At 44.9% G+C, this 27,842-nt stretch overlaps 1 protein-coding gene across 2 annotated transcripts in view; it reads right to left on the bottom strand.

The window, feature by feature from the left end:
* The window catches only part of LOC115074200 (diphosphoinositol polyphosphate phosphohydrolase 1), a 39,704-nt gene extending 22,678 nt beyond the window's left edge, over window positions 1-17,026 (bottom strand). Inside the window, exon 1 of one of the 2 annotated variants that reach the window (XM_029573448.1) lies at window positions 16,479-17,026. In XM_029573448.1, coding sequence (XP_029429308.1) covers window positions 16,479-16,577 — 99 coding nt within the window. In that variant the 5' untranslated portion in view covers window positions 16,578-17,026. Of the gene's footprint in view, window positions 1-3,695; window positions 3,780-16,478 lie in introns of those variants that run through there. The other variant, XM_029573449.1, reaches the window with a different exon arrangement.
* Window positions 17,027-27,842: the final 10,816 nt, after the last annotated feature.

The following is a 27,842-nucleotide window of genomic DNA, read 5'->3' as shown; positions in this document are numbered from 1 at the left end:
ATGACCTGCTTTGTGCGTGGGGGAAGTGATAAGTTGTCTGAAACCAATGGCAAGGAGGGAATTAAGGAAGGTTTCGCATGAGGAGGAGAGGGGGAGAGAGTCTACATGGAGATTAAAGTCTCCTAGGATGATGGCAGGGATGTCTATGTTTATGTGATCTGAGATAATTTCTATTAAAGGGGATGGGTTTGTTCTAGTAGGCCAGGGGGAGCGTATATAAGGCAGATTTGCAGATCTGGGGATTTGAATAAGCCAATTTCAAATCGGGGGGGGGGGGGGGGGGGGAATGTTGATGTATACCTGTCTCAATTTGAGATGTTTTTTAACCATTAAGAGGAGGCCCCCTCTTTTTTTTGCCTTGGGATGGAAAATATGTCATAGGAGTCAATAGGGAGCTGATTTATTAGGACAGTGTCAGAGTCCTTGAGCCAAGATTCTGTGATGGCACATATTTCAGGCTTGCAATCTATGAGATAATCATGAAGGATGAGGGTCTTTTTGGTTAGGGATTGTGCGTTGATAAGAGTTATAGATAATGTGACGTGTCCAAGTAGCTGAGTGAGGGGAAATTAAGACAGGAAAGTAGGGATTTGGGTAGAGGGGTGTTGATGATGTGGGGACAGGTGCGTCTGTGAGATGGGTAGAGAATGCGGGGAATGGTCTGAGTTGTCATGTTTGGGATACTGAGTGGGGAGCAGCAGATATTGACAATATACAGGGTACAAGTTAATATCAAGATCTTGATATTAAACTTGTAAGGCTGAAGAAGTTAGGGCTGTTCAGCTTGGAAAAGAGACAGCTGAGTGGAGATATGATAGAGGTCTTTGAGATCATGAGAGGTCTTGAACGAGTAGATGTGAATCTGTTATTTACTTATTTACACTTTTGGATAATAGAAGGACTAGGGGGCACTCCATGACGTTAGCAAGTAGCACATTTAAGACTAATTGGAGAATTATTTTTCACTAAGTGCACAATTAAGCTCTGGAATTTGTTGCCAGAGGGGTGTGGTTAGTGCAGTTAGTGTAGCTGTGTTTAAAAAAAAGGTTTGGATAAGTTCTTGGAGGAGAAATTCATTAGCTGCTATTAATCAAGTTTACTTAGGGAGTGGCCTCTGCTATTACTGGCATCAGTAGCATGGGATCTTCTTAGTGTTTGGGTAATTGCCAGGTTCTTGTGGCCTGGTTTGGCCTCTGTTGGAAACAGGATGCTGGGTTTGATGGACTCTTGGTCTGACCCAGCATGGCATTTTCTTATGGCATTTTCTTAGAATTTACTTTATTAAAAATCTTTTGTCCTGTTTTCATCATCATAAAATGGACCATCACTCCTCATACTCAGAGCATTTTTTTTGCTTTGTAACTCAAAAGGTTTTAGTCACACTGCCTATTGTGTGAGAACTTCCATTTGCAAGAAGGCCAAGGTGGCAGCAGAGAGAGCTGCTACATATCCGTTTTGAGACAAATGAAGAGCAAAGTGAATCTCCTTCGATCTGTAATCAACCCACTCGCAAATGATATGCTTGCATTTAACAGGCAGCCCCTGTGACCTTACCATCAGGCCGATACAGTACAGTGCGCTCCGGTGGAGCCACTGTTAACCCGCGGTTGGACGCGCGTTTTCGACGCGCTAGCTTTACCCCTTATTCAGTAAGGGGTAATAGCGCATTGAAAACGCGCATCCAAACCCCCCCCCCCCAAACTAATAGCGCCCGCAACATGCAAATGCATGTTGATGGCCCTATTAGTTATTCCCGCGCCATTCAGAAAGTAAAATGTGCAGCCAAGCCGCACATTTTACTTTCAGAAATTAGCGCCTACCCAAAAGGTAGGCAATTAATTTCTCTCGGCACCGGGAAAGTGTACAGAAAAGCAGTAAAAACTGCTTTTCTGTGCACCCTCCGACTTAATATCATGGCGATATTAAGTTGGAGGTCCCAAAGGTTAAAAATAATCAAAATAAAAAAATAAAAATAAAAATGTTAAATCGGCCCGCGGCTTGAAAACCGGATGCTCAATTTTGCCGGCATCTGGTTTCCAAACCAGTGGCTGTCAGCTGGTTTGAGAACAGACGCCGGCAAAATTGAGCATCGGCTGTCAAACTCGCTGACAGCCGCCGCTCCTGTCAAAAAGAAGAGGTGCTAGAGACGCGCTAGTGTCCCTAGTGGTACCAGCGTCCCATTGGTTATCCTCTTTCTAGCAGGTCTCTGAAATGCCTATTTCTATATCTTCAGTAAGTGTATTAGTTCTAACGCTCCATTTCATTACCCCAGTATTGACTGGGCAAATGAGTCATTAGGATATGCTAGGGGTGGGTAAAGTGTGGGTGCTGGAAAACTGAAGAGAGGGAGAGCTATTTTATATCCAGTTCTCAGTGGAATGCAGGATCTGGTGCACTATAGTATTGTGTGCAGTCCTGGTCACCCCATCTCAAAGAAGATAAAACAGAACTAGAAAAAAGTTAAGAGAGGCAACAAAAATGATTATGGGGAAGGAACTGCTCCCATATGGTTAAACTGGTTAGAGCTCTTCACCTTGGAGAGGCGGCAGAGGGAATGAGATAGAAGTTTATTAAATTATTAATAGGGTGGAACAGGTAAATAGGGAATGGTTATTCACCCTTTCTAGTACTGCCAAGACTAGGGCACTCCATGACACTAAAAGGGAGCAGATTTAAAACAAATTGGAAAAAATATTTTTTTTTACTCTGTGCAGAATCATGCTGCGGAATTTGTTGTTACAGGACGTGGTCAAGGAATTTAGCATAGCTGAGTTTAAAAGGGGTTTAGACAAGTTCATAAAATCATACCAGATTTACCTGGCCAGGCAAGCCACTACTTATCCCTGGGAACAAGCAACAGAACTAGATCTGCTCCTTGGGATCTGCGGAGTACTTCAACTGGACACTACACAAGACAGCATGCTGGGCTCAAAGGCCCTTTGGTGTGACTTGTCATATCTTATGTTATTATGAACACTATGAAGGAAAAGTCATTTGCATAATTAGACTGACCAATCAACTCACAGGCCGGAAGTCTGCTCAATCACTGGCATTAGTTTCTAGGTTAGCTATGACAACATGCAACACAAAAACAAACACTAGGCAAGCTTTGCTCAGGACAGTGTATAAGCGCTGTTAGCACACATTTCTTGGGAGTTATTCAGTTAGCTCACCATTTGTATACTTATTTCTATTAATGTTTTTTGGTTGTCATTTTATGTAATGTAATTTATTTTATGTAGTCCAAACTGATTTTTTTTTTTTAATGATTTTGTGGTTAATCAAGAAATAACAAACTGAAAACTGCTAGCGGTGTGCATTCATCACATCTGTTGCAGCAGGTTCGCACAAATCTCGCCAACTTTCTAGTATACGCGGAAACACAGATAGTATGTGTACTGCCAAATCGAAGGAAACAAATACCCATCCCTAAAGTATATGCTATGTGCATGTTATATTTCAACACTCCTATTTTAATAAAGTTCCAATATCAGAGAGTGGTCCTTGAGAGTCACAAACGGGCCAAGTTTTCAGGATATCCACAATAAATATGCCTGAGATAGATCCCATTATAAATTACAGGTGCTATTGGCCTTTAAAATCTTAAGGGCTAAGGGCAATCTGAATATGAAAGATTGTCTGTCCTGGGAAAAAAAAAATTAAGTTGCAATAATGACATTTTCAGGTACACTTACCATCTGTTGAGGTATTCTGGCATGTTAGAATACAGGACAAGAGAGTTTTCCACCATAGCTCCAAGTCTATGGCATGCCCTACCTACCCTTGGAGATTAGAAAGTAACACCACCTTATGAAATTTCATAAGACATTGAAGACTTGGTTGATGATTAATGATGGAAACTGAGGAGCTGAAAGTCCAGTCTGTATTGTTAATTATGCCTTTTCTGAACTGATATTTTGTTGTTTATCATGTTATGTTATTGCTGTATGCCGCTTTAGGCAATTTAAAAATCAGGAAAACAGTCTAGAAAGATTAAATAAAGAAAAAATGTTGCCCTAGCTCCAGGTTTCTAAATTCCTATTACCTAGGCAAGGGGCTGGATGTGGACTAAGAGAATCCTATTTTCAGGGAAACCTAATTACTTATCCTGCTGAATAAACCTATTTTGTCCACAGAATGAAGAGGTATTTTTGTTTTTGCTTTTGAGGGGTGTCGTCAATGTCTCCCGATGTGATAAATCTGCTGCCGATGCACTCTCTCTCACAATGGCCATGAAATGATCTCTCTCCAACCCTACTGCAGTCAAAATATCCATTTTTTGCCAGCAGACTACAAATAACTCACTTAAAATATACTGCTTTCACAATAGCAGCGATGGCAGAATCCAAGAAAAGGTAGTATACTAAAGATCACTGCACCAAAGTCACAAAGATTCATTACAGCTGAGTCAGGTAGGCCTGAGCAAAACTAATGATGCAGATGATCCTCTCCTTTCTGGATTTTACATTAACAGTACCACAAGTGGTAAAGGATGAACAAAAAAGTGGTGGGACAAACCTTTATTAATGTGATGTAGACATAAAAACTGAAAATAAAGGTCCCTATTTTAAATTTTCCCAAGCATTTATCGGCGATTACTACAAGAACAAAAATATTTACCTCGAAAAATGATGAGTCATTCGTTTCCACCAATTTCTTCTGCTATGGTTCTTGTTGTAATTAAACAGAGTTGCTTACCTGTAACAGATGTTCTCAGAGGACAGCAAGATGGGAGACATCATCTGATGAGGCCCGGAATTTGCTTTCAAAGGTTCTAGAGTTTTCAGCATGCTCTACTGAGCACGTGCAGCTGTAGCCCTCGCCCTGTTTCTCAGGCAGAATCCCTCAGTCCATGATACAGCAAATACATGGAAAAACCAACTACCAGGGGAGATGGGTGGCTTTCATCCTGCTGTCCTCAGAGAACACCTGCTACAGGTAAGCAACTCTGCTTTCTCTGAAGACAAGCAAGATAGCAGTCCTCACACATGGGCGCTTCCCAAGCTACACGCTGCTGAAAAACGGGAAAACTAGGGGAAACGCTTTAGTGCAGATGCACCACCATCCCCCTTTTTTCGGTGAGACAGACCCATAAGGGCTCTAGGAGGCAAAGAAAGTTGGGTTTTTCACCTCAATGAGACCGAACGACAGAGAGACAGAAACCCCCAATATGCAGCAAGGCATCCGAAGGCAGAGGCTTAATGTGAGCATGGGGCAAGAAGCCCACTAAATTGCACAAAAACAAATACAGTCAAGAGCTTCCTAGGAGTGACCTCTGACTAGCATCAGAACGCCTAGGACCCAGAGGGTACAGGCAAAGGCACAAATTTCCAAATGAGAAAAAAAAAAAAAAAGTACTTGGATCAAGACCGCGAAGTTGGGTTTTTTTGTGTCACAAGACAACTGAAAATCAGCTGGAGCCGGAGAGCCGAACAGAGAGAAATCTGCGGTTTATCATCAACTGAGTAACAAGACTGATTGGGCATGCAGAGCAACGCCTAACGTATGTCCAAAAGGAATAGTGGGCATGGAATCCACATATTCGCCCAGAGAAGTAGTGGTAAAAATAAATGGGTCTGCAGCATTCCCCACCCACCAAGCTATTACAAATACAATATCTGACCTCCATGGTCAGTTGGGATAAACACCCCAAATACCTCCCAGCACCAAGATGCTGAGCAAGACAATGAGCCGCTGCCGAAACTCAGCTGAACGATGTACTTCACCATCAGGGGAAGCCAGGCAAAAGGGAAGCACCTCGGCCAGTGAACTTGCCAAAGCAGGGAAACGATGAGATACCCTTCCAATCCTAGCAGGGAGTTACCGCTAAGGCAGGTACAGCCCAAAGGGCACAACTCCTCTCACTAAAGATAAGGAGAGTCCTAGACTTCAGCAGGATGAGAATAACCTGAGGAAAGTCTGTAAACCTCTCTGCTGAGAGAAATGCTGCAAGAGGCAGCCCCTGTGGAAGAGGACTTCCTCACCAATCTGAGAATCCTGCGGGTAACAGAGAAGGAACAGTCTGATCCGCAGAGCTGACTGCCCATCAACCGAACCTAGGTATCAAACCTATGGCTCAAGATAACCTGTTTCACCCGATAACTTCAAGGCACACCAGTGAAATTGTCCGCATGGAAAGAGACTGCCGTATCTGCCAACGAGCATGTCTACCAACAGGGTCACCCCTGAAAGTGGAGAAAAGAACCCACAAGTGAATGCAATACGGGTGAGGAGCTACTTTCGTGTGATCCTCCCCCTTCCTACCCAAGTCACTGTAGATAGGGCGAGCTGTCGGAAGGCAAACCTGGTAGTGAAGAAATAGAGGGAGGAGAAACCTCTACTTAGAGGTAGAGTGCCACCCAACTTGACACAGATTAGCAGGAGTGGCACAAAGTGACACTATGTACATTGTGCTCAGCAGGTATCCAAAAAGGCACTCCACCCATGCAAGAGGAATCCTCATCTGCTACTGGGGAGCAGATTTCCAGGATTTTCCTACAAGGATTTCAGATATAGGTGGCTCATCACCTGCAACAAGGCACCCCCACTGCGCAATAGGGAAGTGAGAACTCCCAATGAGCAATTTTCAGATCCTATGCAAAATCAGAGGGCAGCTGCACTCAGAGCTAACCCAACCTGGAGGATGGGATGTGAAAAACTACCCATTCACTGAGCAGAAAACAAGGCACCAAGAGAGAACATACTGAAGACACCTCTCAGAAACCAAAAGTCAGGCCTCTCACCCCTGAGGTGAGAGGGGAACGCACCATGCAACTGGATCAGTTTCATTCCGGAAACCCCTCCACTCTCCAGATGACAGTAGGGCACAACTGTTGACCTATGAAGTCCGCATGGCGAACGGAACTGGAGGTTGCCTAGGCAGACATTAGGGCCATCATGCAACCAGGCACAGGAAAAGTCAGCAAGTGACCTAGCTGGCCCATATTGCTGCACCAATTTATGGAAACAACGGCTGTAGCATCGCCCCAGTCATACAACACACTGAAGAGAGAATGCATCCAGGAGCTTCCCCCTAAAGAGGATCCAGAGTGTAAACCAATGACAGAGGAAGCCTGTAAGGGTCCTGTCCCCTCCTGAAAGAGGGAAGTATCCACCCCAAAATAGAGTAAATAGGCTCATAATCTCAGCCAAGACCTCTCAGCGCACCGGCAACTGAGATGTCTGCTGGTGCCAGAAGAACACACACACACGTCAGTGGGCATCTAGTAATAGAGATGCCCCTTCACTGAATCTGCGTCCAGCAATAGCAGCACTGTTCACCTATGCTATGGTACTCTGTCAAGCAGACAGCAACACACATGCACAGAAAGAGACAGCACCCATGAACCTAGTAGTCCATGCCTTGGCCTAGACAGGCACAAAAACAGCAGTGGTGGACCACTTGTGAGGTGTCATCATTGGTGTTCAACAGCACCCCCCCCCCCCCCCTGGTGCCAGACACACGAAGGTACTAAGAAGCGCCACCTGCCGATGGTTTTTGGTAGCACAGGCAGTCTGGCATGGGAAGTATTTCTTGGTACGTGCATAATCACTGCATAATACCAGGGATGCCCTGTGGGGTACCTACTACATACAATGAGCATCACCCACATCAGGAATGCCTGTGACCGTACTCGTGGCAATGTGGTAGTGTCATCATTCACGGCACCCCAGCATGCCACGGTGCCAACATTGATAACAGCATCCCAGCAGTAAGCCTGGCGAATTGAAGCACAGAGAACCCTCGCCGATGGCAACTCAACAAGCGCTCCAGTGTCCTAATGACGCACTATGGTGACAGCAACACACTGCATGCAAACTAGGGCAATGGTGTAGACTATTGCCCTAAGCTTCAATGGCAGCAGCTCCACCGCGTTCCCGGTGCTTGCTGACATCGGCAGCATCCCACAATGCCTAAACACCAGATGACGAGGATACATGTGGTGCTCAACATGGAAGGTGCCCCCAGTATGTGTTGGCGACCATGGTGTGTGGAAGCAACCCTGGTGCTCGATGGCACCCAGGTGCTTGTGGTGAACATGGTGCCCTATGCACCAAATGACACCATTGGCAGCCACAGAGGCTGATTGCATCCAAGAAGCTCATGCCGCTTGATTTGCAACCATGGCACCTAACAGTGTCCACGGAGTGCCATGTTGAGGTGCCTAATGATGACCCAGGAGCCTGTTGGCAGACAAGGCTCTCATCTGTGTCAAGGGCCTTGATGGCACATCGTGCTCAATGGCACCAAAGGCAATAATGGTAGCGGTGACACCATACCCCTTTGGTGGTGCCCCTCTGGACAGCACAGACAATACTTGTTTGCGCCTCTGACTGTGCTGGATGGTACCCATGGAACTCGACCTGAAGGCATCGACAGCACTTGATAGTATCCATCGATAGCACCCATAGTGCTCGATTGCCCCCATGGCACTCAATGGCATGGATGGTTTGATGGCCCCAATGGCACTGATGGCTTCAATGGTGTCCATGGTCTTGATAGTGCCCATGGTGTTTACTGGCATTGATAGTGCCCACAGTGCCTGAAGCATTTATACTGCCCACACTGTCTCAAAGCACCCATTCTGCTCAACTGCATCGAGGAAGCACTGATGGTGCTCAACAGCAACCATGCCCCATTGCTTGGCAGAACCCATGCTGCTCGGTGTCTGTGGCACCCACGGTGTCCATAGTGCCTATGGCACTCACCGGCTCTGAAAGCGCCAACAGCACATGATAGCCTCCATGACAGTGATGGTGCTCCTGGTGCACGATGGCCTCCATGACGCTTGACAGTTTCCATGACCCTCAATCCAGGACGTCGACTAGCATCCATGATGCCTAGTGTTGTGGTGTCTATGGCACTCAAATGGTGTCAAAGGACATCCATGATGCTCAATGGCAACCATAGCCGACGGCAACCCCATGCTCAATGGCAGCCGCAGTGCCCCTGGGCTATTGGTGCTCTGGCATGCATGTGCATGGCTAACAGATTCAAGCATGCCACTGATGGTGCATCAGTGAAGCAGAGGCTCTTGCTAACCCTCTCTCCGAAGGAGATGCATTGCCAGATCGATCTGGCATGCAGAAAGGGAGACCACATCATCCAAGACACCAACCAAGGAGACTAGTGTGGGGAGGATGACCTCTCCTCTCTATGGGAACATCTGGTCTGAGCCTCCATTGATGCCCAGTAGTCTGCCAGAATTTCCTAGAACTCCTGCCTGGGCAAGAACTCTGGCAAGTTTTCAAGCCAGGAGCCTACTTTGACCACAATGGATGGCACACTGCCAGACCAAATAGGCACCTGACAAAGGCAAAAAAACAGGCAAGGAAAGGACAGGGAATAAGTTACAGATGCAATATTATTTATTAAGGGGAAAAAACCTGTCAGCTGCACAATGCACAAGACCTGTCATGCAGCCAACAGAGGTGCTAGAAAGAGGAAAAAAAAAAAAAGGTTAAACCTAAACCACTGCAAGGGAAGCAAGTGCAAATAAAACACCAAGGCTCTATCTAAAAAAAACAAAACAAAAAAAAAGGCACACATACAGCTGCTTGCAGCTCCAGAACTGTCATAGTCTTAAGCTGTGAGGAAAACAAAGCTGAATCCTCAACCACATGACTTTGTGAAAAAAAGACAGACTGAGGTCTTCTGCCTGAGACACAGGGAGGGCGCTACAGCTACACATGCTCAGTAGAGCATGCTGAAAGCTCTAAAATGTTTGAGATCAATGATCCATGCTGGGCTCCATCAGATGACGTTACCCATGTGCAACGACTGACATCTTGCTGTCCTCTATCAATAATAAGGGTCTGGGTAAAAACCACAAAACTGAAATCAAAAAGCTCCCTACAGATACATAAAACTGTGCCAAACATTGACTCCTCTTTTCACGGAGAGAGATTTTTTCATACCCAACCTTATGGGAAAAGCGAGAGAAAGCAAGCCAAGTACAACAATAAGACAATGGAAAGAACAAGTAACTAGGAGTGACAAATGTCAGGAAGCCACATATGAATTGAATGTGCAGAAGAGGACATGGTGACGTCTACAGAAAGCGCCTTCAAATCTGAAAATAAAAAGTACTTAGAAAACAGTGCATTTGGAATACTGAAGCTTCAGGAGAATGCAATCAAGTTTAGCTGGAGGAGGACATCATAAGCTTTCTGACCAAAAATGCTCTTACAGTTTCTCTCAACCTTTTGAGGAGTTTTTTGTGGGTTTTGTTTTTTTTATTATTTATATTCCACTTTTGGGTGACTAGTCAGCCACTTCAAAGCAGATTATATTCAGGTAGGTATTTTCCTGTCCCCAGAGAGCTTACAGCAAGAAGCCAATGTAAAAGGTTCTGTGTGCCAAAATTCAGAGCAGTTTAATACACAAGCTTTATTTTTTTTTTAATTCACAATGCAGTAAGCTAACAGCATGCTAATGAATTGGGAGTAAAAGTGCATACAAACTGGAAAACGTTCACAAACAGCGGCTTCACACACAGCAAAACAATTTCATGCCGATGCAATATCAGCTCACGTAAAACGGGTGCCCAGGACTGAGCGCCTGCTCTCCTAATGCGCGCCCAGCCGCCTCTCTTGGGTGCTGGATGCATTATTTAAATCAGGGGCCACGCTAAAAAGGAGGCGCTAGGGGAAATTGTGCGTCCCTAGTGCCTCCTTGTATCGGGCACACAGGAGAGGTTGGCTGTCTGTGCAGTCTGGGAAAACGATCGCTCGATACAAGCGTCCCTTTTCCCCCGGCACAAGGTACCAGTAAAGGACACACGGCCTGGACCAGCTATCTTGTGCTTCTATATTGGGCACCCAGAATTTTTTTTTCCCCCTCATGACTTTTTTTTTTTTTTTTTAAATACTTCAATCTGTTTTCTGTAGTTCCTCCTATTTAGTACCACGACGATACCAAGTGGGGAATCACAGAAAGCAGGAATTTTTCTTTTTCCAGTGCGCCTGACATACCCTTAATGCCAGCCCTGGGTTGGCGTAAAATTTGCCGCACTGCAATGGGCACATTGGCCATGCGGGAAATTTTTTGAATCACGGAGATTAGCTAATAGCCTCAACTATATGGAGTTTACATGCGATGCGCAGCATTAGCTATGTGTGTTTTTCCCATCCACTAGCAGATTTTAATGTGCCCAATGTAACTGCATGTGTTAAAATTTTAGTGCACCTGAAACAGACCGAAGAAGGCAAGCAACCCCCCTCATTCTTCTCCCCCAAAAAAGAGAAACATTTTTCCAAACAGACTTGATTATACTATTTCCCCAATCCTGTAATCTCAGATATCAAGTCAATACATCCTCTGGTGTGCCTGCTATAACAAGGCCACAGACATGAGCTACCCATTAATCATTTACATTGTAAATGAATGTCTAGGGGGGCAAAAACGTAAACAAAAAAATGTTACAAGAATGCCATGTTAGCACCAATGTGCTGTTCTCGCTGCTAGCGGAAACCAACAAAGTGAGGTGAAGAAAATAAGAAACCCAGGAATGGAATAATATTTAATAAAAACTTCGATGACAGCCAGAATTTTTTTTTTATTTTTTTTTAGGAGGCAGGGCAAACGTTTTTGTCATTCACATTTATCAGAAAATGTTGAATGCATTTATTTTCTGAAGACGAGTGAATCTCCCTTCACACTTTGGTGACATCACTGCTCAGCACAAATCGGATACTTCAAGACCTTTACAGGAATTTGTTTGGTTTTTTTTAAAGCACCTTGAGCATGTGTAGCAGCTCCAACAGTCCCAAAGCGTGCCTCAGTCTTTTCCAATTCTGCAGAATGGACGCATGCGGTTTTCCCAAGTGGCTCTTCTTACATAAATATCTTTTTGGAATACTTCACCTAATCCTTGTTTGCTTTTCTTTCACTGTTCAGGCCTCTTTATGCCCTTCTAGGTTGAGGGTAAGGGACTTGGCAATTATTTCAGCAGGCCTATTTTAGGCTGAGGCCCCTATAGGCCTCTGTCAGATTTCTCCTGGGGTTGTCTTCTTAAAACAGAAACAAAATTCTTCCTTTGATTTTGCCTCATTTTTTTTTCCTCACAATGTAGGCTCTACAGGTTTCAGAATGCAAATGAAAACAGCACCCTGGTGCTGATCCAGAAGCTTAGAAACCAACTTAAAGAAAAAAAATCTGCACCCATTTAGAAAATATCCTTGCTGTCAATTTCTACTAACATAAGGTGCACAATCTGCAATATTCCTCTAACTGCTTCCTGGCTCTGCTGGGTCTATTTAGAGCACAGAATTAACAATTGGACCCAGCAGTGGCTGGGAATCATGGTTCTGGGACATGCCAAGAATTTTCTTAAGCAAGAGTGTAAAACTGTTTTAAAAAGCTTATACACCAGTCAAGACTATTTGAGACTTTTTGGGGGATGTGGCTATATTTGTGCTTCGTTTCCTGCCTGATTCTCTGCTCTCCTTCCTCCTCCAGTTTCTTTGCCAGCTGCAGTAGCCCTGCTCCCCTGCCAATGATTTCCTTCCAGCCTGCCTGCTAAAGACTCTCTCCTTGGGCTTCAGTGCAGGTCCAGCTCCACCCAGGGATTTTTCCAGCCCTGTATCTTCATTTTTTTAAATGCGTTTCCCCCCCAAAAGTATAGTAATATTTTTAGTAACGAAGGTAGAAATTTTTTTTTTTTAACAAATCAAATTTCCTTTTAATAATAATTTTCCTGATTTAGACAAAAGGTTTTAAAATCCAAACATGTTTTGCAGGTGTTCAAAGTTTGCCTCCACTGCTTTTTGACTTCCCTGCCTACCCTTTTAGGAGACTGGTGGGCACCTCCCACAGACTCGGGTGGGCAGCTGGGGAAGACTTTACTAAAGTCAGAGGGTGCTGGAGTCCTGCAGCCGCAGTTTCCATGTCTATGGAGGACTGCCATCCACAGCATTTTGTGTTATGGCCCACTACTGTGGAAGATGTTGGGTTCTTGCCAGCACTCCCTAACGAGAAAGAGCGACATTATTAAATTGTATGGAAATAGGCCACAGCTTTAATTATTATTGAGGAGATCCGCAGACAGCAATATTATCTGAACCACCAGGTGCTCTGAATGTAACTAAACACTGATTGAAACTTCTGAATGAGATCACAAAAACAAGCACTTGAAGCACTCCCTCTTAGAAGGATTAGTTACTGGAGTCCATTTAACTGAGATCAGTTTCTGCAAGCCAAGTTGTTCACAGGTTTCCCCATTATAAAAACTGTCATAGCTATAATTAAGTAGATTTAAAACAAAAAGTTACATCAATTAATATTTGACTAGTGTTCAGTTTTTTTGCCCTTAATATACTTCTAAAGTTTTATGTTTGGCTGAAAATTAAAAGCTGCGCACAAGTCCAAAACCGTATGCAAAACAAATCTACAGCAAAAATTCTACTGAGGGCAGAGATTCATGGAGAACACCAACATCTTCCACTGTTAAAAGTCAGTGGCTATCTCCAGGCTGTGTTGTTTTCTTGGTTTTATTAATTTGTGTTTGAAAAAAAATAGTAGATTCTTTCTTCCAAAGCGTATGCAGCCTGTCCCGATGATCGGGCCACATCATACACCATCTGGTCAGTCTAACATGGCAAGGATAAGCTGCACCAGGCAATAGAATCAAATACTTAATAGTTACCTATTCCAAATCTGTAGAACCCCAAAGCAACATTACTTTATTCCAATGACATCTTAACTCCAGTTTATGAGCTTTGGAGAAGGTAAACAAAGATGTAATGAGTCATCTATTCTTTCACCTCTACATTGTGGGGTTTTCCCCAAGAGATGCTATCATCTCTCCGTGTGGGGAGATCAGAAGAATAAAAGCAAAAGAAGCTGGAAAAAATATAACAAACAAACCAGATGAAATACCTATGCCCTACCCATGACATCTCCTGAACTTTGTCTCAAATGAGGAAAGTTACACATTTACTGGATATTTGTGATAAAACAATCCGTTAATGAAGCTTTTTCTAATTAAAAGTTTAATTTAAGGTTCTGTTATCTACTTATAAACAAACAAAAGAATAAGATATGATGTTGCATTATATAAAACTTTCAACTTGGGTCTCTGGTGAGTGGTGAAAAATAAATGGAAATAAATACTATGTATGCCTCTTAACTACACAATATTTAATGTAAGTAGCACAAGGTCTCCTCTTTATCATGAACTCAGGGTCACTTGCATGTAGGACTAGAGTTTCCTGGGAGAACCTTCTTACCTGAGAATCTTATTACTCATACTCTCCCATCCACTGCTCTAGAGAAGAAATGCCATGAAATAAGATTAACAGAAGGGATAAAAATGTTAAACACTGGAGCCTACTAACTGGAAAACGATGAAACATCAAAATTTCATGGTCTATTCATGATCTCTAGTCTGCCAAATTTTGGCAAAAAATGAGAATTCAGGGAGGAAAATATTCCAGACAGATTATTGAAACTGTTTTGGATGTTCCAAATTGCAACGCGGTTCATAAAACACACAAAAATAATTGGACTAAGAGTTGTAGTTAAACTATCCCATGCTATTTACTTGCAATCTACCTCATATATGTTGATAAAGCCTATAGTACCTATGTTAACAATCACAGGAATCTTTTGGAAACTCTGTTAAACATCGAAACTTTGTAAACCGTTGTGATGGTGAAACCGAACGACGGTATATAAAACTTGATAAATAAATGTATCCATTACTTATGCATTCAATGCCTTATTTATTATAATCTTCCTTAAATCTACCTTTAGGAAAGGATGGAATATCAAATGCTTATAAATAAAAAAAAACAGTCACTTAGGATCAAAATTAAGCTTATTTTCACAAAGACATAATGACAACCTCAGTGAAATCAGGCTTAGTTTTGGTAAGGAAACACATAGGGAGAGGTAGAAAAGCCCTATTGAAAACTGAAGTCTGTCATTATGCCACCTTTTCCTATAATTGAAAACTCACAAGAATCCCTCTTACCAAGAATAATAAATCTCACATGCAGTGCAATAAGAATACAATTGGCTGACAGAGATAAATGTGAATCATCATTGTGTAGAACACTGTGGTTGTCCATTATCTCTAACTTAAACCTGTATTCACCCTCTTTAAAACAATGCCCTAGTCTTCTCCTCACCTTCACACCCAAATTAGAATATCTAAAGTGCCATGTTTTACAACATTATGCTGTCATACTGTAATATGGACTCTCAAATACATCCAATAATGGAGGAAAAGGCTGATGTCTTGTCCCCTTTTCTCAAGTCAAATCATTTCAAAGCAACTCAAATCAACATGAGTAACTGCATGCTCCAGCTTTCCAGTGGAAAAATTCATTGCAAGGCTTCAAAAAGGTCCTTTGTCTCCTCTGGGAAGGTGAGAAAGTGAACGCTGCAGAGCAGAATTCACAAAGAGGCTTGAAAGGGATTCAGCAGGCTGAAGGAACAATGAAGTGTGTGGGAAAGGACTTCCAGCTAGGGTGAAGGAGGGGCTAAGGCTGCTTAGCTGCAATTCTTACACATAGCAACCGAATTCTAAGTAAACCGTATCACTATCTACATTGATAACCTGGCGTTATTTGAACCCAAAAGCTTCCTGTCTGGGATAAAGCAAGATCACATCATCTGTTTTGTCAATCTGCGATTTGAACAATCCGATTTCTTCCAGACAAACAATGCAAGGGCTGTTGCATACAGCAGTATTCCTAAAACTCTACTTTTAGCTTTAGTTAATCTGATTTTACATCAACTTTAGTAATACCTAAGCAAAGTTAAAAAACACTGGCAGGCCATACCACAAACCAAGAGTCAGATCTACTTAAAAAAAAACCAAAAAAACATTCTCCCATTTTGCATCAATGAGAACAATGCTTAGTAATGAAGAATACCAATTCACACAATACAGACTCCCAAGCAATAAGTTCTCCCGAAACCAAGAAAAAGGTCGAAGGGCAACAGGGAAACAACCTTATCCACACTGCCCACTCTTAAACACATTAACTGAAATTCAAATTGAAAAATTGCGATTTTGTGTTCACGGTGAAGGGCTATTACAGTTCCCAAGACGTGCTCGGATAAAGAACCTGAGCACTGCTCTGTTAGACAACCGATTTAGCCGGATCGCGACCGCAGTGATCGGGTTTCACTAAACCGGTTTGGAAAACACGTTCAGGAGCCGAGCTGGGCGTGGGAGCTACCTGCAAGCAAACGCCAGCCGGAGAGCCCAGTCCCTCGCCCGTGCAGGCTGAGCCCTGTTACCCGCGCCGAGTGCGCATGGACTCCATGAAGATGGCAGGCCGCAGCACTACACACCGGGAAAGCGAGGGCATCCATAAGCGCTCACCGCGGAGCAGGAAACCGAGCACAACCCTTCCCCCACCGGACTACCCACCCCCAACAGGGTGACCCTTAACCCGCGGGAATACCCCAACACACACACACACACGTGAATCCGACCGCCCGTTTCTCCCCTCCCCCCATATACCTCTTCCTCGCTCTCGCTCCGGAAGCATAGGCAGGCCGCTCGCTTCTTGTACCCGTCCCCGTCGTAGGTCCGAATCTGGTTGGCCTTCAGCTTCATCATTCTCCGAGCCGGAGCCGCCGTAAAGGGGGGGGGAGGGGAGGGGGGAAGAGGCCGCGCTCGGGCCTGCGCTTCCCTGCGGACCTTTCCGGCCTCGCTCTAGATTCCGGGGGTAGGGGTATCTCTAAGACTCCGCTGTCACCGCCTCCGCCGCCACCATCGCCGCCGCTTCATCTTCGGCGCCAGCTTAAAAAAAATAAAAAAAAACTACCTTAGCAGCGCCACCGACGCGCCATTTTGGGACGCGCTACGCCACCGGCGTACAAGCTGCGCGACGAGATGGGAGGGGAGGGGAGAGCCGGAGCGCAGCTTGTACGCAACGTTGGAGAATCGCAAGCCCTAACGCCGATGGCGTCCCCCGAGGACAATGCGTGCTGCGCCTCCGGGGATTGCTGGGGGAGGGTAGAAGTCTCGCGCCCCCTTGCATAGGGTGACGTGTGACTTGGAGCGACGCCCTACGCAGGCGGCTACACTGGCCCCGGAGCGGTCGGTAGGCGCGCACGCGCGATCTCTTACGCAAAGGGTGGGAAGAGAAGCGGTTCCCAGCGACCACATCTGGACACCTCTGGGATTTATAAATCGGTGAGCGTTAACTGAAAGAGGTTCTACTGAAAAAGGAGACTTACTACAAACAAGCAAACAAAAAAAAAAACGTGGCGCAGAAATAAATGATGTAATGTTTATGCGTTACAAGTAATACACTAGGAGCAGAAATACCTTGGAAAGAACTAAACAAAAGAATAATGCGTTTCTCTGACTCTGCACCTGAATGGCTAACTTGTGATTTCTTTCTGTTCTATCTTTATCATCATATTCCGTTAACGTGTTTCTATCTTAAGATAGATCTTGTGTTCTGGATGGGCAGGCAGGTCTAGTACCTACTTGCCTGTAGTAATATGGTGCCAGGCTCACTTCGTGACCAGACCTGGGGGATGGTTGACTGGAAGCTCCAGTGTGTTAGGTTAAGAACAGTTATGGTTTGAATTCAAACAGGACTTGGAGGGAGTACAAGGCGTGATCTTGGCTCAATTATGATAAACTTGTTTTCTTCCATATGATCACGAAAACGTTCCTCATGGTACCCAGGATGTTGGCTTGTAACTATCAGATGACTAGCAAGGTCCCTTCCTCTGCAGCAGGTAATCTGGGTGGGGTAGCTAGTGGGACGGGCGGCCACACCTTTCAAGCTTGTCCTGTGTCGGTTGGCACGGGTAGAGCCAGGACTAGTATCCTTGACATTTACTGGCACGTCAATCAATCTACTTGTAACTTTCCGGATTGCAAATTCCAGTATGGGTGCTCCAGTTGTGGCCTCAAGCGGGGGAGGGATGGAGCTGCCGCGGTATAAAGGAAGCACTAGGGAAAATTTTGCGACCCTAGCTCCTCCTCAGCATCAGGAGCCCAGAAGGGGTAGCTGTCAGCAGGTTAGAAAAACAGATGCTCACTGTTATGGGCATCCATTTTCCTAACCTGAGCATCGCTGATAGTTTTATTTCTTTTTTTCAGTTTTCCTTTTTTCCATTCCTCTTGCCTTAATATCATTTTCTGCTTTTCTATAAACGTTTGAGACTCTACCAGATTTAACACCTGCTCGGAGGCAGGTGTTAATTTTTGAGAGTAAAAATGCGCACATCAGGCACTTTTTTTTTTTTTTGCATCTGGGGGTAAAAGCTAATACCCTCATTAATGCAATATTCCCATATTAATAATAATGCATGATGTTCTCACAAATGTCAGTATATAAACATAAATAAAATAAATAGTAAGTATTACAAACAGGAGGTAGGAGATGATGTGGACATTTTGCTTAATTCTTAAATCTGACCCTGAAACAGATTTCAGATTGGTTTATGACGTGATGGCTCATAACACAATGGAAAGTGCATAATCCGATTCTTGACTGAAATAATTTGCATTTCTTTTCCAAATTGGGTGGTTACTGGGGGAGTGGTTGAGGAAAGGAGACTGGTTGAGGACATAACAGGAAAGAATTTGAATTTTGATTCTGAACCCAGTTTCTGCTCCTCAAACCAACTGGATACGTCAGGAGAAATTACTACTTACCTAACAATTTCCTCTCTCTAATGAAGGCAGGCCGATCTCCACCAATAGCTTATGCACCTCTAGCAGGAGATGGAGACAGAGCAAAAGCTGACGTCACATATAGTCCCACCCAGACATCAGCCAGCCAGTATGCTCTGGAAAAGCCAAACTGTGGCTTATACTTGAGCATCATCATTAACAATCAACTTACTCATGCTTCCAAACCAAACTCGAACACCGAGCTCAGACAAGGGTAGTAATACATGCAGAAAACTAAGGGGCTAGAAAAGCCACTTATCAATCTTCAATGAAGAGGAGGAATCACACTCCACAAAGTTCACCCCAAAAAGGCTAACCACAACAGGGCTGGAGAGAGCAGGAATTAGGCCCATGCCAGCTAAGAAAAGTAGGCCCCTATGTAAGGTTCTGATGTGATACTTAATAAGAGAAATCATTTTCTAAATTTCCCAAATAATTTTTATTTAAGGCTTTACCAGTTTGTTAAAAATTTAAATTGTAATTGAAGAATTTGCTATTTATACGTTAGAAATAGATATATTTAGCTTTTTTTTTAAATTTTGCCCAACAAAAGTAGGCCCCTTGAACATTGTAGGCCCTAGCCAAATGGCCATGCTGGCACCCCCTCACTCCTGAAGTGAACCAGAACATAAAACCTCAGCAGTCAGGAATTGACCCACCCCAGGCTGCTGAGTAAGTTTATCAGGTAAGTAGTAATTTCTCCTTCCTCCACATTCTAGCAGGTCAATCCCCACCCGTGGGCTGTTCCAAAGCTGATCCTGGAGTGCGGAAGGCTGCCAGTGGTCCAGTTAATAGCACCCATGCAAACGCAGCATCCTCTCTAGCCCAAATAACCAAGCAGTAATGCTTGGAAAAGGTGTGCAATGATGGCGTTGCCGCTTGGCAAATTTTGGCAGGCAACAACCACCAAAGTTCCACCCATGATACTGCCTGAGCCTTGGCGGAATGCAGTCTCATCTGTTTCAACAAAGCAACCTCAGCAGCCACACAGGCACCCGTAATGGCTTCTTTAACCCAACAGGCTAACATTGCCTGCATCGCCAGTGCTCCCTGCTTACCGCCACCATGGAGCACAAACAAGGTGATCCGCCTTCCAGGCAGATTTAGTCACCTCTGACTACAGCAGCAAATGTTGCTTGATGGACAGGGAACACAAAAGACGATATTTACTCTGTCCCTGTCCAAGGTGGGCAGAGAAATAGACTCAGTAGGAAAACTCCTAACAAGTTTCTATTTTTTTTTTTTTTATGTATAAAGTAAAAACTTTTACCCTGGCTGAGAGCAGGAACAGGTTCCAGCTACAGGGGAGGAGAAGGCAAAAGCCTTCACTGCAGAGATCCTCTCGGCTGCAACCACTACTAAAAAAAAAATGCATGTCTACCATCTGCTAGAGCTGAAAAATAGTGGTGGGCTAATGGCAGGGCAGGCAAATATATCCATACATAACCCACTAGTGGAGATTGTTTCCTCTGCATGGAGGCAGGCCAGTGTTCACAGCCCTTGGAAGAGAAGACGACCTGCTTGTTGCCAAGTTGTGCCATACTCATTCTTATTTAATATATTTATTACCTGCCTCCCCACTTAAAAATAAAATCATGCAAGGCCACATATAAAATACATGCATAATTCTTAAAAACAGTTAAACACATAATAAAACAATTCCAATTACCACCATACTCCCCTCTGCTCCCACCAACCTCTTTCCATCCCTCTGACCACTTTCAGGTAAAGACTGTCAGGGCCACAATCCTGGTTGCTTGTGAAGCTTCAGGTGACCCAGAAAGAACGACCTGAGTGGAAGGCCCACTACTCAGCCGCAGTAGCCGCCGGCCTTTAAAGAGGACAATCTCTTAGGGCCCTTTGGTACTCAAGCCATCATAGATATGCACCGTTTGTGGCCTTTAGGTAGGCAGCAGCAGCACACACATGATAATCTCTGTTGCAATGACTGCAGTTATGGCCATGTTTATCTTCCACAATGGTGGCAATCATATTTTTGAAGCTTGGAGTTTGAGTTTCCAGTGACTGCAATCCTATGCATGTTTCCCAGCTGTTAATGCCAAGAGCCTTAAGGGCTTACTCACAGACACCCTTTCAAGCACCGTGTGGCCATCCGATTATTGTCCTCAGCATGTTTGATACAGGGTGCCTTGGCACTTGCACTTTTAAAATATTATACAATTTACATCAAGTGATTTTCTTCACAGAGGGGGAATTTTCTAACTTGGCAGGAAATTGGGTTGATGAGAAAAAAAATAGATTTGTCTGATGCCCAGTGAGGAATTAAGGATGAATTTATTGTCATTTACAGTTAAGCTTGAGTTGTACCGGGACATCTGGTGGTGAAATTGCGCATTGCAGCTCGCTTAAAAAACCCCCCCCAAAAAACCAGGCTACATCCACCTCATTCTTGAGCCCCAGTGGAAGTGGAGAATAATAATTTAAAGGAGCAGCTGAGACTTATTTACAGCTCAGGGGTTTTTAAAAATCAATACTAAAAATGAGACCAAATAACCCCTATGCTTAATGACATTTCATAGACCCTGACAATATGGTAACGACTTAAAAAAAAAACCACAACCCCACAGCAATGGGACATCTAGTCTGCCCAGCAAGGTGTTTGTAACTGCTGCTCTGTGCAGGACACTCCCTGCCTTTCTTGGAAGCACATTACAATCATTGCACTGTGATTTTGGATTGAACCACTACTCCCCAGTTGGTTATTTCCAAGTTATATTTCCATCTTCTTGCCAATAAGGGATCCTCTCCCCTTATCCTATGTTTTTTTTTTTGGTTTTGTTTTTTTTTTGTTTTGTTTTTTAATTCTGCCATCTTTGTCTCTCCCAATCTCTCCCAGAAGGCATTCCATGTTAATAGACCATCAGCTTGCGATGGGTACGGGTAACTTTGGTTTCTCAGATACCAAGCTGCATCACCCAGACAACATTTTATTACACCCAATTTTTCTATGTATAAAAATGTTGGATTTTTAAAGTACTTGTTCTAATTTCAATTATGTGAAGTTTCCTAAACATGAAAAAGATATATTGGATAAATTACTTACGTGATAGTTTCATTTTCTTAAGTGCATACAGATAGACTTAGGATCAGTGGGTTTATGCTCCCCTACCAGCAGATGAAGCAGATCAAGCTGACGGCACAGTACATATACTCCTGTAGTGACCCCAGCCTGCCAGTATTCTCTTCAAAAGCAACAGTGGACAGGCTAGCAAAAAAACATGATTAAAAACAGTCAACCATAATTGCACTCAACAGACAAAAAACATTGAACTCAAGGACAGAGGCACCCCAATCTAGGGACTGGATGAACACTTACCAGTAATCCCTTGGGACCCGTATCCCCACAGGACTATTGTCAATCATTCGGCAACCAAGGGTGGGAAGTTGAGTCCATCTGTCTACACTAAGGAAAACAAAATTCCCTGTATGTACCCGGATCAGTCCAGACTCCTGGGTTTGGCCCCCCTCCAGCAGATGGAGACAGAAGTTTACAAAAAAAAACTCTGCAGTATTCTTCTGTCTCCTAGCAGGTAGCAGATATCGACAGGAGATAAACTAACCTCCGCCCATGACACTGCCTGAGCCCTAGTGGAAAGAGCCCGAACTGAGTAGGCAGCAGCTTCTCAGCATCTACATATGTGGCCGTGATCACCTCCTTAATCCAGTGAGCTATTGTAGCCCGCAAAGCTGGTTCGCCCTGCTTCCTTCCACCATGAAGGACAAACACGCGATCCGACTTTCAGAGGTTCAGAAACCTCCAGATACCGCACTACAAGTCTCTTAACATCCAAGGAATGCAGAAGATGATACTTCTCCACATACCAGATCTTATCCAGGGATGGCAAAGAAATGGATTGACTCAAATGAAACTCCGAGACCACCTTAGGCAAGAAGGATGGAACAGTACGCAACTAACGCCCCTGGAGGAACCCACAGGAACGCTCCCGGCAAGACAAGGCCTGCAGTTCAGAAATGCAGTGTGCAAAACATACAGCCATCAGGAACACAGTCTTCAAGGTTAATAACCACAAGAAAAGGGTGCGCAACAGCTGAAACATAGGACCCGCTAAAAAATCCAGCACTAAGTTAAGACTCCACAAAGGAACCGGCAACCAATGGGAGGCCGAAGGTGCTTTTCTCCCTTCAAGAAACGAGCCGCATCAGATGGGACGATAAGGAGACACCATTCACCGTGCCTCTGAAACATGCAAGAGTCACAACCTGAACCTTCAAGGAATTAAGGGTCAATCCTTTAGTCAACCCATCTTGCAAAAAATCCAGAATAAGCGGGATCTTAACTGAACAAGGAAGAACACCACGCTCCTCGCACCAGGCCTCAAACACCCTCTAAAACCCGCACATATGCTACAGAAGTGGAGAATTTCCAAGTGAAGTAGCAAACACTGCAGAAGAATATCCACGCTTCAACAGGTGAGCCCTCTCAAGGGCCAAACCGTAAGACAGAAGAGTCAGATCCTTGTGAATAACCAGCCCCTGCCACAGCAGATCCACATGCGGCAGAAGACTAGGGGAGTTCTCTACCAGGAGCCTCCGCAGATCTACATACCATGGATGCCTGGGCCAATCCAGAGCCACCGGGATTACTAGCCCCCTGTGGACTTCGATTCTGCGAATGAGTCTGCCCACCAAGGACCACAGAGGAAAGGCATAAAGCAACTCGTCTTCCGGCCAGACCTGTATGACAGCATCAATGCCCAGGGACCATGGATCTCTTCTGTGACTGAGAATTGTGAGAAGTCGCTAGCAGGTCTAGAGACAGAATGCCCCAGCGATCCACTATCAGCTGAAAAGCCTCGGCGTATGACACCCAGTCGCCAGGGTCCAGACTCTCCCTACTGAGAACATCTGCAGATGTCCTTCAGCCCATTCCATAAGTTGGTGTACTTCCTGCAACACTTACTGGCTCTTGCACACTCCCTGGCGATTGACGTAAGCCACCGTCGTTGAGCTGTCTGACATCACACAGACCATTCAACCCTGTAGGCTGCAGCTGAACTGCAAGCTTGCCAACCAAACCACGCGGGCTGCCAGGCGATTGTTGTTCCAGAGGGCCTCTTCGGCAGTCCAATGTCCCTGGGCTGTCAGTTCCTGACTGTGAGCTCCCCAATCCTGGAGACTCACATCTGTCATGAGAAACAACCAGTTCAGGAAGGACAAGGACACTCCCCATCTAAGATAAGCCTCCTGCAACAACCACAGTAGGCGACAGATTTCCGTCAGCAAGTGGAGACAAACCAAATAGTCCTGAGACTGCGGGGTCCAACGAGAAAGCAGTAAGTGATGGAGAGCATGCATATGCGCCCTTGCCCATGGCACCACTTCTAGGGTAGCCGCCATTAAACCGAGCACCTCCAGATAGCTCCATATCATCGGGCGTATAGCGTTCACCAACTGACGCACCTGGGACATCAACATTTGGATCCATGCATCCTGCAGAAAATGCTTGCCCGGCCTTGTGTCAAAGAGAACTCCCAGATACTCTAATGATTGAAAAGGCCGGAGACTACTCTTGGCCAGGTTCACCACCTGAGCTCCTGCAAGGAGATCACCTTGTTGGTCATCAGGTTGCTCTCTTCCAAAGACTTGGCCCGAATCAGCCAGTCGTCCAAGTACAGGTGCACCAGGATCCCATCTCTTCTCAACACTGCCACTACGAAAACCATAACTTTGGAAAACGTTCTGGGGCAGCGCAAAGCACATAAAACGGTGTTCCAAATGGATGGGAATAAGAATGTAGGCCTCAGAAAGATCCAGGGAGGTCAGAAATTCTTCCACCTGCATGGCCATTATCACAGAGCACAATGTTTCCATGCAAAACTGAGTCACCCATAGATGACGGGTGACACTCTAGGTCCAGAATGGGTCAAAAGGAATCTTTCTTCTTGGGCACAACAAAATAGATGGAATAGTGCCCTGTATTTTTGCTAAGACATAGGCATGGGAACCATAGCCCTCAGCTGGAGGAGCCATAGAAGCATAGACTCCACTGCCTACTTTTTGTGCAGGGAGTGGCAAGGACACACCATGAACATATCCCGAGGAATGCTGCGAAATTCCAGTGCCTAGCCTTCCCGTATCACTTTCAGGAACCATTGATCCAATGTGATCTCTAACCCACCTTTGATAAAAGAGATAGGCGTCCCATCTCCTCCTCCCGAAGGTGGGTCCGCAAACCTTCATTGGGAAGCTCAGGACAGTCCGCCACCCAAGCCCGTTCCTCTCTTGGGCTGTCGGGAACAAAAGGACTGAAACCTAACAAAAGGCAGAGTCCCCTGAAAGGCCGGGTTCCTGTAGGGATGAAAACGCTTGGAGCCTCTGAGACGACCCCTTACAGAAAAGGGGCAATGCAATTGCTTCATATCCTCCGGCAACCGGGGAACTGGAGATTCGCCCCATTTACTGGCCAGTTTTTTCAACTCGCTCCCATCAAGAGTGAGCCTTTAAAGGGCATTTTAGTGAGATTAACTTTGGAGGCTGCGTCAGCTGACCAATTTTGCAACTATAGCTGATGGCTTGCCGCCGCCACCACTGAAGCCACTCCTCTGGCTAAGGTATGGACCAAATCCAGCCTGCATCTGTCAAAAAGGCTGCACCAGGTTCCATAACTGCTCTGGAATTCACCCCCGAATCATCCACCTCCTGAGAGAAGCAGGCAAGAATGTGCCACAAGAGCGCTACCGGAAGCAATTGTAAGGTCATTGCCATTCGTCAAAGGCCTGTTTAAGGATAGATTCCTTCTGCCTATCATGTATGCTTTATCTGCTTTGTTTTATTGTATTTTTTATGATTATTTTATATCTATGTCTTTTTATGAGAGGTTTTTATTATTTTAATCAGTTACCTTGTAAACCGTTGTGATGGAAATATTTCTAAATGACGGTATATAAAACTTTACAAATAAATAAATGCACATCCTTCAAGGCTGTTCCTCCGTCCATAGGGATAGTCATCCGCTTAGAGACGGCACAGACAAACACATCTACTCTGGGAAAACGCAAACACTCTCTCACCGCTGGATCTAAGCCTTCCAATGCCTGATCTCCTTTGAAGCTTGCCTCCAGGGCATCCCATTTGAGATCAATTCTTGAACGGCGTCCATAACAGGAAAAAAGCAAGAGGCTTTACGCAAGGAAACCGAAATGGGATTCTTCTTCGGCTCTAACATAGAACCTGCCCCAGGCACTCCCAACATCTTCAGTGTCTGGGAAATTAGGGCCAGAAGTTCATCTCTCTGAAAGAACCATAACATAGTTCGATAAGGCTCCAAACCAGAAGGAATTTCCCCATTTTCCAAGGAATCAGGATCCACCTCATCATCTGTGCCATCCAGGTCCCTACTGGGGATACCCATGGCGAATCGAGGCATGCCATGGCGCTTAACGGTAGAATTGGAAGAGGGAGAGGCCACCGGCTGAGGGTCCGACCTGACAGGAGAGGGTGAAGCAGAGGGCTGCGTGAACAAAGGTCTGTAAACCCTGAAAAACACTCCATCCAAGAAAAAGCAGTCAGGTTCAGATCAAACCCCGAAGGTACTGGAGCAAGCCCAACTGAACGGTCATCTCCTGCAGAGGAGCCAGTCAAGGGAGTATCAAGATCTGGCACACTTCCAGCCAAAGTCGTAACCAGGCCATCAGAATGGGAGGATCCAGGCTTAGCAAAATCCGAGGAAAACAACGCTCCCTGAGCATCTGAACAGCGCTGACACGTTTTAAGACATATTAGGGCTTCTCAGCCCGACCTAACAGGTAACACAAAGAGAAAGGTGCTTAGGTTTCTTGTTTACCGGCACCATGAGCAGCGGTAAATGTGCATTCAAATGGCTCGTGCTTAAAAAAAAGTTACGTGCACAAAATCAAGGCGCCCCGGAATGAAGTGCGGCAAGGCGCATGCACAACTCCGCCCAGCTGAAGCATTTCACCATGCCCAAAAAAGTTGTGCCTAGGGCAATGCGCGCAGAGCCTACACACTGCGCACACCGATGTCCTGTAGAGAGCAGTAAGGCACACACAGGAGTGCATAAAACCACCGCCACAGCCTGCCACGCGGTGCGCCAAGAAAAGCCTACCGTGGGCCTAGCCCACAGAGGCTACTCAACCCACCAGGCTGCCCAGTTTCCTTAACCCTAACGGGAGCGGGAACGTGCACAAAAGAGACCGAAGAAAGACCTTAAAAACCCCTGTCTCCAAGTAATTTCTTTTGTTTTTTTAAACTTACCAGAGCTCAGCGCTTACTGGCTGAGTACAGAGATGATCTCTGGCTGCGGGGGGAGAGGGCAATTGCCATCACCGCTGTGCTCAGCCTCCTGCACCCACTGCCTTTCAGCTGAACAAGCAGCAAATTCCAAGCTGGAAACCAGTTACCAGACCAAGGCTCACCTCTGAGGGACCACAGAAATCACCTCAGGAATTTCTCCACTGGGGAGGGACCTTTAGGTATCACCACAGGAGAGCGGGGCTTTCATTTCTCAATTTAAAATTCTCCTTCCAAAATTCACAGCAATCACCATAGGGAGATGCATGTCCATCATCTGCTGGAGACAGAGAATACTAGCAGGCTGGGAACACTGCAGGAGTATATATATATTCTGTGACATCAGCTTTCACCGTCTCTATCTGCTGCAGGGGAGCATAACCCTTGGTCCCGAGTCCACCTGTTACACGCCAGGAAAATATAATAGATATAGATCTATACTTGTGTATAGATCTATATAGATCTATAGATATTTACTTGTGTATTATACATTTTCCTGGCATGTTACAGATGGACTCAGGACATAGATCTATATTGGTAACTATCTATTATAGATATGTTTAAAAAAAGAAAAGCTTGGCTCCATACATTCACAACTAGGATACTTCATTTTCCTATCCACTCCTCCTTGGGTAGTATTCCCTGATCTCATTAAACTTTGTGATACAGCGCAAATTACCCATAGCTGGGGCTTTTTTTTTTTTTTAAAGGGGAATGAAGGAAGAGTAGACACCTGGATAAGAACCAAATCCATCTTCACACTACCATCACATTGGTAAGCCCAACTGTAATTCATGTATTATGTATGTTATGGGCATACTGGATATACTGAGGGCCACCAAGAGATTACTCACAATAGACTGTCACCTGCCATCGCTGGTAGGAACAAGGAAA

The sequence above is a fragment of the Rhinatrema bivittatum genome, chromosome 12 (genome assembly GCF_901001135.1).
Source record: "Rhinatrema bivittatum chromosome 12, aRhiBiv1.1, whole genome shotgun sequence".
Taxonomy (NCBI): Eukaryota; Metazoa; Chordata; class Amphibia; order Gymnophiona; family Rhinatrematidae; genus Rhinatrema; species Rhinatrema bivittatum.
Note: the sequence above shows the minus strand (reverse complement) of the source record. Positions and strands in the feature narration are given on the sequence as shown.